Genomic DNA, 12,968 nt, shown 5'->3' on the forward strand with positions numbered 1-12,968 from the left:
CAGGGGAGATGGAAAAGGGTGACGCTGTCGATGGGCTTGACGGGGACGTCCTTAGGATAACGAGTTACTTCGCCGCCAAATATGTGCGCGTGGTGCGCCATTGAAGAATAGCTCGGGGTCCGTCTCACATGAGGCGAAGCAAACAGTTTTTCGTAATCTAGAGGACCTTGTCTTACGTACCTTCGATCTTGTATGATCTGTCCATATCAGTGTGCGAGTAGTAGTAATATGATTGTAGTAAGATCTGTCCATATCAATTGTCGATCTTATTCTTATATGATATGATGGCTTGCAGCGTTCCTAAGATCTAACGAGAATCTCCTGGAGTTAACGACACAATCGTTCAATTGTTTCTGAATCAGACTACAATTTTGAAGCTTATTTGGCAAAGGAGTTAAGATATAGACAATCCTATTTATTCGAACTAGCTTTGCTGAATCGAAAGAAAAGAGACAACTTGGATTCAATCAAAAGAAATTAGAAGATTTTAGTACTGGCATGTATTCACCTCAATCAAAAGAAACTAGGTCACCACTATATGCTCTGTTTGTACTCTACACATGAGGAATATATTCACCTTTAACTTCTTTTTTTGCGGAAATAAGACTTTCATTCATCAACCACGGTCATTACATTCCAGATTTTACATAGAGCGTGAATTCCATCCGGTGCATGCCCATGCACGTTGAATTATCAAATGAGTATAAAGTTAGTCTTTTTTTTAACTACTACACTCCAGATTCTCGAGCATGGAGATCGGCGAGTTGTAGACCAAGAGCTGGTACAGATATAGGCGAGTTGTAGACAAGAGCTGGTGGGCAGCAAGAAACGCATGCACACCAAAGAACAAATCTGAGTCACATGCCTACTTCTATTGGTTTCTACAAAGAGCGGCTAGCTTAGATCTTAGACCAGTCGGTCACTGTCGAGGTCGCCAAGGTGATCTTACAGCACCGCCGTGGGGATTTCTCATATGATTTTATGTAGGCAAGCCGCAAGCGGTGGTGGTGATTGGCTGGGTGGTGTCGCTGCCTTGGGAAGAGACGAAGTGATGGTAAAAGTAAGCAGGATCCGATGATTCTTTCGTGGGGATAGCCAAAGTCAAGATGTCGACTACAGACTCGTCGTAGACTTGCAGTGAATCTGGATGCGGCGAGCCTGATTTGTGGATCGATGGCGGGTCTTGACTTTGTTAGGCTGGGATTGGATGGTTGCGGAGGGTGGTGTGCTTGGTTGGGTTCCCATGAAAGAATGTGGCCTCCTCGTGGATCTGGTCATGCCCATCCTAGAGAACATTGTGTCCTTAGCTCCCTCGAGGAGCAAGGACAGTGCAAGCGGCAGCAGGGGGTAGGGGTAGATGTGGGGAGGGATGTCGGCGGCTGCTCGAGGTCATCATGATGAAACCCTTGACGTCCCATCTTTATCAATGGAAGTGGAAGAGCACGAAGTCGAGATTGGATAGGAGTTTGAGTTCTTTTTGGCACCGATCGGTTCCCCACTTTAGAGATGTATTTTTTTTTGCGTGCGAGCAAACAGTGGGTTGATTCTAAAAGGGATAGGCACTTTTCAACAGAAGTGCATGACGGACCAAAAATATGACCTCATTTTATTCGTTTGATAGATATCGTATTATTCGTTGTTGTTGTTCGGTGAAATTTCCTAATATTTCATTGTTGTGTTTCTAATTAGAGCACCCCATAATCACCCAATATGAGGGGATGATAAATAAAAGATACTGATTATAAATTTTGAAGAGCCCGTGGCAACGCACGAGCGTTATACTAGTAAATAAGGGGGAGTAACTTAAAACGTGTAAAGCGGCTCCGACACCTAGGATCCTACATCCTGTGTACTGGAGTTGGTACCACGGGTGGTGTATTATACTACAATTTCATTTCAGGTGCGATCGATCGACGATCAGTTTAAAATGGATGGTACTACACTACTAGGCTAGTATGGTTTGGGAGAAAAAAGACGCATGCAAAAGGCGAAGCTGGGGATGCCATAAGCACATGCATGCATGCACTGCACTGGACCAAAGGAAAGGATAGAGGGAGTGGTTCGATCGGGCAGTTGGGTTGTGTGTTGGATCGGTTGGCTTCGCACTCCCTTTTGGCCCAATCGCCCGTCGCCATTGCTATATCATCCCTACCACGCCGTGTTTTCCCCCAACACTCACAACCACTACAAACCTGCTGCACCAACTGCTCCGTCTCCACCACCTCTACCTCTAGCTCGCTCTTACTCCTTTCCTTTCCCACGCTCTCGCCAACAATCCAAGCTACACTAGTACCTAACCAAGTGCAGAGAGGAGGATGCCGAGGCCATGGAGACCGGTGCTGGCGTCGGCAACCAAGTGCTGCAGCTCCGAGGACGCCTTGGTGGCCGGGAACGAGCTCACGCGCTGCCGCCCGGCACGCTCCGAGTTCTCGCGCCGTCTCGCCTCCTTCCGCCGCCTTTCCTCCATGACCAACAGCCCCGCCACGCCCATGGACGGCAAGGACCACGAGGCCGCGGCGGAGATGGGCGTGGGCCCCATGCAGCTGCACTCCTTCAGCCTCAACGAACTCCGCGGCGTCACGCATGACTTCTCCAGCGGCTACCTACTCGGGGAGGGCGGATTCGGCACCGTCCACAAGGGCTTCGTTGACGCCGGCATGCGACCCGGCCTTGAGCCCCAGGCAGTCGCCGTCAAGCAGCTCGACATCGCCGGCCACCAGGGCCACAGGGAGTGGCTGGTAATATAATCCTTGCCCGTTGTTACGTACGGTTGTCAGATTCCTTACCAACCCTAAATAACTACTCCAGTAGTAATTTGATTGCATGGGGATGGGGTTGCAGGCCGAGGTGATCTTCCTTGGGCAGTTCCGGGACCAGCACCTGGTGAAGCTACTTGGGTACTGCTGCGAGGACGAGGAGCGCCTCCTCGTCTATGAGTTCATGCCGCGCGGCAGCCTCGAGAACCACCTATTCAAAAGGATATCCGCGACGCTACCGTGGGGCACCAGGCTCAAGGTCGCCATCGGCGCCGCCAAGGGTCTCGCCTTCCTCCATGGCGCCAAACAGCCCGTCATCTACCGGGATTTCAAGGCATCCAACATCCTCCTCGACTCGGTACGTTCCTTCCTTCACGAAGTGGCATGCATCATCGAATTGGATCGATCTACCGGCCGGTCCGGCAGCCTCGTAATTAACGTTGTGTGTATAACTGATCGTCGACCGGTGGAATTAACAGGAATTCACGGCGAAGTTGTCAGACTTCGGACTGGCCAAGATGGGTCCCGAGGGAGAGGACACGCACGTCACCACCCGCGTGATGGGCACCCACGGCTATGCGGCGCCCGAGTACTTGCAGACAGGCCACCTCACGATGAAGAGCGACGTGTACAGCTTCGGTGTGGTGCTGCTGGAGCTCCTCACGGGCCGCCGGGCCATGGAGCACGTCCACAGCCGGAGCGCGCACGCTGAGCAGACCATCAAGCTCGTGGAGTGGACCCGGCCCTACCTCGCCAGCAGCCGCCGCCTCCGCTGCATCATGGACCCTAAGCTGGCGGGGCACTACTCCGTCAAGGGCGCACGCGCGGTGGCGCACCTCGCAGTGCAGTGCACCAGCGCGCAGCCCCGGGACAGGCCAAGCATGGCCACCGTGGTCGAGGCACTCGAGCGGCTGGAGGGGCTCAAGGACATGGCTGTCAGCATAGGGCTCTGGCCCACCGCGCCCGTGGCCGGGAGGAGCGCGCTCTCCGCCAAATTTCGAGCCGAGATGAAGGGTGCCGGCAGCGGCAGCGGCGCCGTCTTGAGGCGCAGAAGCGCGTCCGCCAAGCTGTTGTGATCTGCTTGCCACGTCCGCCTACCTGCCATGACGTCTTTTCGCGCATTGTATATGTTTAAAGTAGAAACTAAAGAATGAGAGAGAGTTGAATGAAAGATGATCCATTAGTCTTTATTGATGATAGAAGTGTGGTATTTATATCCAGGCGGAAGTACACATGGTGCTTGACGGTCAAGTAAACACATAGTTACTTGAGAGCCAAGGAATTACATAGTTACCTTGAGAGCCAAGGAACTACATGGTTGCTTGATAACCAAACAACCTATCTAACAATTAACTTAATCCTAATAGCTTAATTAATAAGCAACTATTCTATTCTTAACGCTCCCCCTTGTACAACGCCTCTTCTTTGGTGTATCCATCATCTTGACAAATTCCTTGAATAATCTTGAATGTCTCCTCCAAAAAAGACCTGTGGGAAAAATATGAGGAGAATAGTGCAAATATGTTGCTAAAACTCCTTTAAACCCAGTGGGAAAAATAATAAGGAGAAAATGACACAACATATAATAATTATTGTCTTTTGATAACTCATATGAGAAAAACCTTTGAAGAAGAAGAGAACTCATCGATGAGTTTAAAGAACAACTAATGTGTCTTGAGTACTTTCTTTAAAAACCCCGATAGGGAAAATAGAAAGTATGACGTATAATCTTTGATAAGATATTGCCTTATTAAAAACCATTACGAGAAACTTTGATAGAAAACTCATAAGGGAAAAGAGTACAATATTATATGCCATTGAAAACTCCTTTAAAACACAGTGGAAAAAATATAAGGACAAAATGTATGACATATACGGGCACTTGTGTTTATAGTGGCCTCGTTAAAAACCTTTATGAGAAACCATTACGGAAAACTCATGAAGGGAAAAAGAGTACAATATATGCAATCTTAGGATTGTAAATAGGTTATAGATTTGGGAAATTACTCCCCCTGAACTTTGCAAACCTGGAGAATGTGTAATACAAATTCCATTGATATGATCATGACATTATGAATAATCTGTAGGATTTTCAAAGTATGTTGCTTGCATATTGTTTCCTCACTTTCTATAATTCATGAAGATGAGTAATTTTCGAGCAATGTACTTTATGATATTGCTTTTCATATAACCTGTAGTTTTTGAGTAACACAAGTGATAGCGTCTTGGTAAATCAAGTTATGTGATTCTGATGAATCTTAACCACATGATTTTGAGTGTGGTTAATCATTCTGCTAAGCAATGCATATTTTGCAATGCTTTTAAATAAAGCAATTATGTCAGAATGATAACTAGAAATAGCCATTAAAGTCCACTTAGATGACTTCCACATGAAGGTTGTTCCCGCAAATTCAGTCATTGATATGGCATTGTTGAGATCAAAGAAAGAGCCAATATCAGTATATCATATCATGGTCATATCTTGTATTTCCTGATGGAATATCCAAGATTTATTGTGATCTTGAGATATAAGCTAATATTTCTTATATCGGCCATATACATTTTGTTGGGGTTGCACTCTGAACAAAGATAACAAATATAGTGTCAGACCTGACGTAGTTTGCAATTATGTGAGTGCTTTGACATTAGTGAGATATAGAACTACAGGTCCTGATATCACTTCATTATCACCCCTAGGTATGAATGGATTTGTACCCTATCAGGGGTAGTATGACCATATTACATGTCTTTTATTGGTATGATATATCCACATTGAACTTCCCATATATGTTTTGGATATATGTAGACTGATATGTATTCTTGAGAGAATGCTCAAGTTGTAAGCTTAAGCTAAATATGGTTGAATCCAAAATTTCCATCTTGAGATGATTTTGTGTATGTTTAGGTCTTGTATAGACGTTGATGATGAGGTCATCAATATAAACTTAGGTGATGAAAGGAAATCAAATTTGCGATTCCTTTATTAAACATGTAAATAATCATCATTATTCGAGTAATACTTTTGAAGGAGTAATCCTTTTGAAGAAGGAACTCATTTAGTCAGTAGTACCATATGATTTTGGACTATTTCAAGTCATAGAGTGACTTTGAAGTTTTACACAAAACTTGTTACAGTTTTCTTTTGGATTCGGAAGTATAAGCATCATATGCGTATGTAGCCACTTCATCCCTCAACTGCATGGATGCCAATGATATTTAGTATCGAAACATAATTCCACTTATACCAAGAGGGTATGTTACATCGTAATCGATGTCGGGTCTCTGCGTGAACCCTTTGCTACAAGCCTCGCTTTCTCACCACCTCATTGACTTTTTCTATGAATGAGAAGTTTTTAGTATTCCATATGGAAGATACATATGAGGAGTAGATATTGCTGCAGTAAATACCACTCATTTGTTGAGCGAGTGCTATTCTTCATTACTTGCTTCCTTTTATGTGAACCAATATGAGTGGAAAAGGCACTCTACCATGGATTTTGGTTCTGGGCCCAAAAGGTTTTAGCAATCTGAGAAGACATGTCGACAAATGTAGTGTTTAGTTTATATGATTCTCATGGAATCATTGAAGTTTGTGGATAAAGTATTTATTTCTTTTTAACTCCTTGTGATTTCCTACAACAAATGGAGTCAAGGTGTTTCGATGTCCCGGCACCAAAACATTTGTGCACATTTATGTCGGGCTTTAGATTATGAGCATCCAGTGAGGTGTCTTTCAACTTGATGTTGAATTACATTTACTGGTTGAGGATTTGATTTCCTCTATTTTCGCGGAACCATATGAGAAGTTATATCTCGTCTTGTCAGATTTCCCCCCTCTTGCTCTCATTTGGGGAGAAGAGTGGTTTATCAGGTACCTCCACTCTTTTTGACACTTCACTGCAGGAATATAGAATTTAGTAACACCTTGTCATCAGTAAATGTATGTGGCAGATTTGCAATGTGTTGCAAATATATGATTATCTAAACTTCTAGTTCGGTTTCTTTGAGTACGTGGATATAAGGATTGAATGTCAATAACATTTCTAATTTATTTCTCGGCATTCTTGTGATACTTATCTCCCCCTAATGCCACAAAATATCCTTATTACTGATGTAATCAGCATACGGGCTATGAATAATTTTGATTGACGGATAAATTGTTATTACTCAGATAGATCCCAAATTTTCTGTGAGTGCCTATTGATGTATGCTGGAGTGGTGATATCAGTATGTAACCGAAATATCGCAGATGGGAAATACTTTGTTGATTTCCATGTAGTTACTACAAGGGGAAAGTAGCATGATATGTAGTTGGTATGATTTAGATCATACTTATGGTGTGTAAGGCCGTATGTGTGCAGCAAGAGGCTGGTAAATTTACAATTCTTTAAAAGTGGTCATGTAATTCATTGGATTATCTTTGATAAGAAATTTATTTAAACCATTCTTGGTATGTACATAGGGTACTGAATGCAATCCGAAAATTCTTATGAAATGAGTTTAACGACATTGTCCATTCCAATGGGTTTATCCTTTGTTCAGGAGAATTTTCTCACACTTTGATAAGTTAAGCAATTTATTGGGTAAGATCATGGTTGTGTGTGATAAGCGGCACACTTAAAAACATTTTATGAATATGTATATGAGTACCATGAAGTATCTAAATTATCCTAGATAATGGTTCAGAATTCCACATATATCTTCTGAATGTGTTCAAGGAAGAATTAGTGGCTCATTTAAAATTATAAGGTGAGAGTTCCTTAAAATAGATTTTCCCATTGTCACATATGGTGCACATATAATCTGATGATATGGGGAATATTTTGCAGCTTGTTAAGTTGTGACCAACAGAATTGCAATAATTTTCTAGTCATCCCCAAACCAGGATGACTAATGTTATGCAACCAAATATTGAATTTATTAAGATTTAGAAAATTATTGTGTACACAACAATATTGAGTATGAATTGAAACATACAGTCAAATTTATCAAATATTGTATCCGAGGGATATGATATTGGACATCCTACTACATGTAGTAGTAAGTATACGCTAATATAATATGTTGGGATAATTAGGAGTTTACCTAAGGTCTCCGATATTAGTGAGTGCAAATGAGTTCATACTCCACCTACTGCACTAGATTTTAGTTCTTCGGATGAAGATCCTGAGAACAATCATCTACCAGAATATTTTGGTTTTTATTTTTAAGTTGCAAAATTTACCCCATTGAACTTATTGGCCTATTTCAATAAATTTGTGGTGTGGTTTGACCATATGTTTGAGGGTTTGGTAATCATTGGTATGATTTATGTAACCACACATTTGACAAACTTGAGAGTTGTCTTTGTGATCATTTGAAAACGATCATTCCCTATTAAGAGGTAATTCTGTCTTTGGTTGTCTTTTAGCCTCCACTTTACTTTGAATTCCTCATCATTCTATTTTATACCAATTACTTGCTTAGTATTATTAGTAATAGCAAGAATTTCAAATAATGGTGTAGCACCCATTGGGTGAATCAGATGATTTTAAGAAATTCTACGTTTCTTCATCATGGAAAATGGTTGTACCATCATAAGAGGATGTAAAGTTTATAAGGAACTTTCAACCAGACCTACATATTATAATATTTGATCATTGGATCTCAATTTGAAGTGGATTAACGTGACAGAATTGTGAGCTGCGATGAACTTGATGTTTTGAAATCGAATAGGTGATCATTCGTGATGTGCTCATGGCATCATGTTTCTCTTAAGGGAAAAATGAAGTGAATAAATATTCATCCATAAGTACTTAGTTTGAGAACCAAGTGAAGCTGGTGACATATAAAATGCAACATGTATATACTTAGCTATCAAGAGAATAGCCATGGCATATTTTGAAGGTGGGGCTATAGTGGCAATAAGGCCAGAGATGGATACAACGACAGATGTCATGAATCATCTTAAAATAAACACTCCCATCTAATCATGAATTTAGTGCATTTGCAAATGTCAGCCATGTGTTAGATGAAAATACTCATGCATTTATTTTATTTAATATCGACAGTTGATTTGTTTGAGAACAATCATTGCCAAGATGATCCTTGGTGAACTTGGGTGTATCCTTTAATACAACACATATGTGAAGAAATCATTGCTAATGTTTTGGACTTCATTCTTAAGAAAATATGTGACTTCAGAGTCACTGCCAAAACACATAGACTTTTCATGTTTATCATTGGTTAGTCACTATGAAAGTATAGCCACAATGTGATGTCGATCTTGCAACAGTGTTGAGACACTCATTCATTGCTATAAATTATTGTATCCATCCTAATGGATGGGCTACACTACTATTAGGAATTGTGACATCATATGCTCAATTGCCATGTATTTAACCAATGTAATAGAAGGTAATTATCGGGGTATGCATATATTTGCGTAATTCTCTAAGACTTATTCAAGCAAAAATGAGGCTTGAATACTTTATATTTGGTAGGTAATACCATTCAATATGTAATGATCATGATTGAATTTCCTATGATAGTAAATCATTTTAGTGAACAACAACAATTGCTTCAGAGGAGGAAATTTTGGAATAGCTGGTGCTTTATGACCATATGCGTAGACCTCAATTTATAGGATAACACTTTGAAGATAATCACCAATATGGTGTAGATCTTGCAGTAATAAAAAATATAGTCTGACTTTTGTCAGTTGATGTTCATAATTCTATTACCTTATGTTATGCTGAATGTATGATATCACTTTGAAGGTAATCATCTGTTAGACTGTCATGATGTAGACCTTGCAGTAATATTGGATAGTCTGCAAAATTCGAAGTAGATGCGAGTATCACCTTATGATATATTGAGGTGGTCACATCCAGATTAATATTTGGAAGAGCACGTTGAAGGTAGTCATCTTATCAAAATGACAAGATGTAGACCTCACAGTAGTGATGGATAATCTGCAAGTTATGCAGTAGATGCCACCAATACCTTGTGATTCATAAATAAAATTTAGGCTAGTCATATTAAGTATGACTCATTATAACTCCTGTTTCAAATTCATTAAGATTTGCAAGAAAAATTGTTTTCAACTGCAAAAATATAGTTGTCCTAAGATCACATGTCATATAGAATGTTTGCGGCAAAGACATAATTGATGTATTAATTTCCAGAGAATTAGGATCTGAAATATAAGCAATACATTCTTTTGCAATGGTATTACCATTATAAAATGATGTATAATTACTTTATACTATCTAATTTAGGATGAACTGAGGTTCTCCCACGCATGTTTTCTAAAACCGAGGGCTTATAGAATACAAATAGTAATAACCTGAGTGTGGGTTAAAGTGCTAAAATAGAGGGTTGTACTACAAATCGCAGGCTCTTATATGCCATTAGCATAGAAGATTCCCCAATGTTTCTCTAGTATGGTACTCACGTGCAGTTCCTAGAGGGACGCTGCTTCTGCTTGGAGACGACACGCCGGCCAGAAGCCACTGCTCGGCTGGGATCAGCTCATCACACCGTAGGCCAAGCAACACTGTCGTGGTGGTTCATGATGCTATAGGTGGACCGCCGCTCGCTAGGCCATGGCTGGTGCGCTGGAGGGTGATGCCGTCGTGCCTTGAAGTCGACATTGGGCAGCCCGCCTCTTGAAGATGTAGGTGTGATCCTGAGTGGTTGCTACTGCTATGTTTTTCCTGTGCGCCCTCTTGCCGTTAACAGGGGTGGTAATTGAATTCTTGCTTCCAGCCAAAATCTCCTTGTGGCAAATTGATGCATGCGCACAAACTATTGTATATTAGTATACTAAATATTTAATCGAAGCAAGAGCAAACAATCAATGCATTAAGTCATGATCGATCAGGATAAAAAAATATGTGCATGACGCATGCAACCATGATAGCCCATGATCCTGGGCAACGACATATCCGCGGATGATAGTTGCTCTCCTCTTCGACTATTCATAGGATGGCTTCACCGACCAAGCAGACGGTGCTGTAGTCTTTGCAACGAAGTGTCGGTTCATTTTGTTGCGGCTTTCTCGCTGTCGATAGAGCAAAGTGCATGATACCGTGTTTAAAGTAGAAAGTAAAGAACGAGAGAGAGTTCAATGAAATATGATCCATTAGACTTTATTGATGATAGAAGTGTGGTATTTATACCCAGGCGGAAATACACATGGTGCTTGACGGTCAAGTAAACACATAGTTACATGAGAACCAAGGAATTACATAGTTGCCTTGAGAGCCAAGGAAGTACATGGTTGCTTGATAACCAAGCAGCCTACCTAGCAATTAACTTAATCCTAATTAGCTTAATTAATAAGCAATTATTCTATTCTTAAAAGTATGTGCGCCTGTTGTACGTGTGTATATAGTGTAATATTGATTTTACATGGTGATCCAGCAAATTCGAGCTTAATCATCAATTAGTGTGGGTGCATTCCATCGCCTAGCTCCGACCTCACTATGTTTTGTTGGATGACTTGGCCGGCTTGCCCTTATTTATACAGAAAATGATAATACGACACTACTAGGGAAAAGCCTAGCAGCAACGCGGGTTTTAGGCCTATCAGTAGCGCGGGAAGGAGCGCTACTGATAAGGCGCTACAGCTACAGCTTAGCAATAGTGCGCCTAGATCCACGCTACTGCTAAATTAACTTAGTAGTAGCGCTTCTTCAGAACAGCGCTACTGGTAATTAGTAGTAGCGCTTCTCCTCTCCCGCGCTACTACTATTATTTAGTATTTTATTTCCTTTTTATTTCATGTTGTATTCATACACCTTTACACAAGTTTTCATACAACAGGAATTTAGAAATTTGTTTTTACATCATAATGAGTTATTATATCATGGGGTGAAAGAACCGTGGACTAGTTTCAAGTGGATGTCCATCCACTTGAAACTAATCCACGGTTCTTTCACCCAATGATATAATAATATCATCATCATCATCATATCATTAACAACTTGTCATCATAATACATCATTGTCATATAACACCTCCTTAAGATCATCGTTTTCATCTATGACATCACATAGCAAATTGGTCACTAGCCGTAATCACAAGTACTCCTCATTATCAACTCTAACACATTACCACCTAATAAACATATTGTACCTCATAGGACCTACTACATTCGATTAAGACCTACTACATTTTCTAAGGTAAAATAGCAAAAAAACAAGATAGTCCCTGACTCTCCATTATGGAGAATGGAGATTAGCCTGTCTCCAATTCTTGCCTTTGGCTGAATGTTACTTCCAAGAACCTCCTTGTGAACGTCCATACATTTCTTCCATTCTTTGATGAACATGTGTTCACCGGTTTTAGAATTCCGATATGCACATGTGAGCTCCCTAGATTTAGCTGGCAGTATGTTCAGAACTAAGAGGCGACCATTCAGAGACATCAGATGAGGCACACAATCCATCGGGAGTTTCTGTTGAAAAACATAATAATAACTTCATAGTTAGCAATGATGTACTAGTTTAAGAAGTATGCAAAAGATGCACGGATGTCGTAATAGTAAAAAATCTTACCAGGGTATCTCCAGAGAAGTTACCGTGGTTCAACACATGCACTAGTGGCACGTATTCACCACAATTTGGAGGAGTTCGATAGTAGTTATTGTAATTCTCAAGAAGAGTACAAAATGCGATCAAATGATTTTTCTCCTTATACATTAATTCGGAGCCATCGGTGTAGTGGGTTTTATCTACCATCTTCCGCACAGTCTTTGAAGAATCAAAATAAGCTGTCAATGGAAATAAGCTATCAACTATTTTGAAATAAACAATATAAATTAGTAATAACTATGTTTGAGAAACTCACATAGCGGTACAACCGGAAGCGTATCAACAAGGACCCAAATGTCCATATTGTCTTGCTCGATGTCAGGATCACCAAGATCCATGGTGACAATCATACCCTCATAAAAACCATACATTTTGCAAAGTGCTTCCCAATTTTGGCAACCAAAATGGGTTACGCTCTGAGCATTGCACAGATTTACTTCAAAATCCATATCATGATGGGTCCTTAGGTGTATTTTCTTTGTTTCGAAATTTTCATGGTCTTCAAAACCCATCCTCTCCAAGACATAGTGTCTTGCATGGCATGGGATAAGCTAGTTGAATTGTAAAATATGAAAATTAGATGTTGAAATAGTTGAAGTCATGCTTAATTACGAAAAAAACACTTGTCGTTGTT

General features: G+C 40.9%; 1 protein-coding gene across 1 annotated transcript; it reads left to right on the forward strand.

Moving 5' to 3' along the window:
* Positions 1 to 2,149: 2,149 nt before the first annotated feature.
* LOC123094811 (probable serine/threonine-protein kinase PBL15) lies at positions 2,150 to 3,970 on the forward strand. The gene is made up of 3 exons (XM_044516704.1): positions 2,150 to 2,738; positions 2,842 to 3,114; positions 3,236 to 3,970. Exons 1-3 carry the CDS (start codon positions 2,316 to 2,318, stop codon positions 3,830 to 3,832), a joined length of 1,293 nt encoding a protein of 430 aa, XP_044372639.1. The 5' UTR covers positions 2,150 to 2,315; the 3' UTR covers positions 3,833 to 3,970.
* Positions 3,971 to 12,968: the final 8,998 nt, after the last annotated feature.

The sequence above is a fragment of the Triticum aestivum genome, chromosome 4B (assembly GCF_018294505.1).
Source record: "Triticum aestivum cultivar Chinese Spring chromosome 4B, IWGSC CS RefSeq v2.1, whole genome shotgun sequence".
NCBI classification, from domain to species: Eukaryota; Viridiplantae; Streptophyta; class Magnoliopsida; order Poales; family Poaceae; genus Triticum; species Triticum aestivum.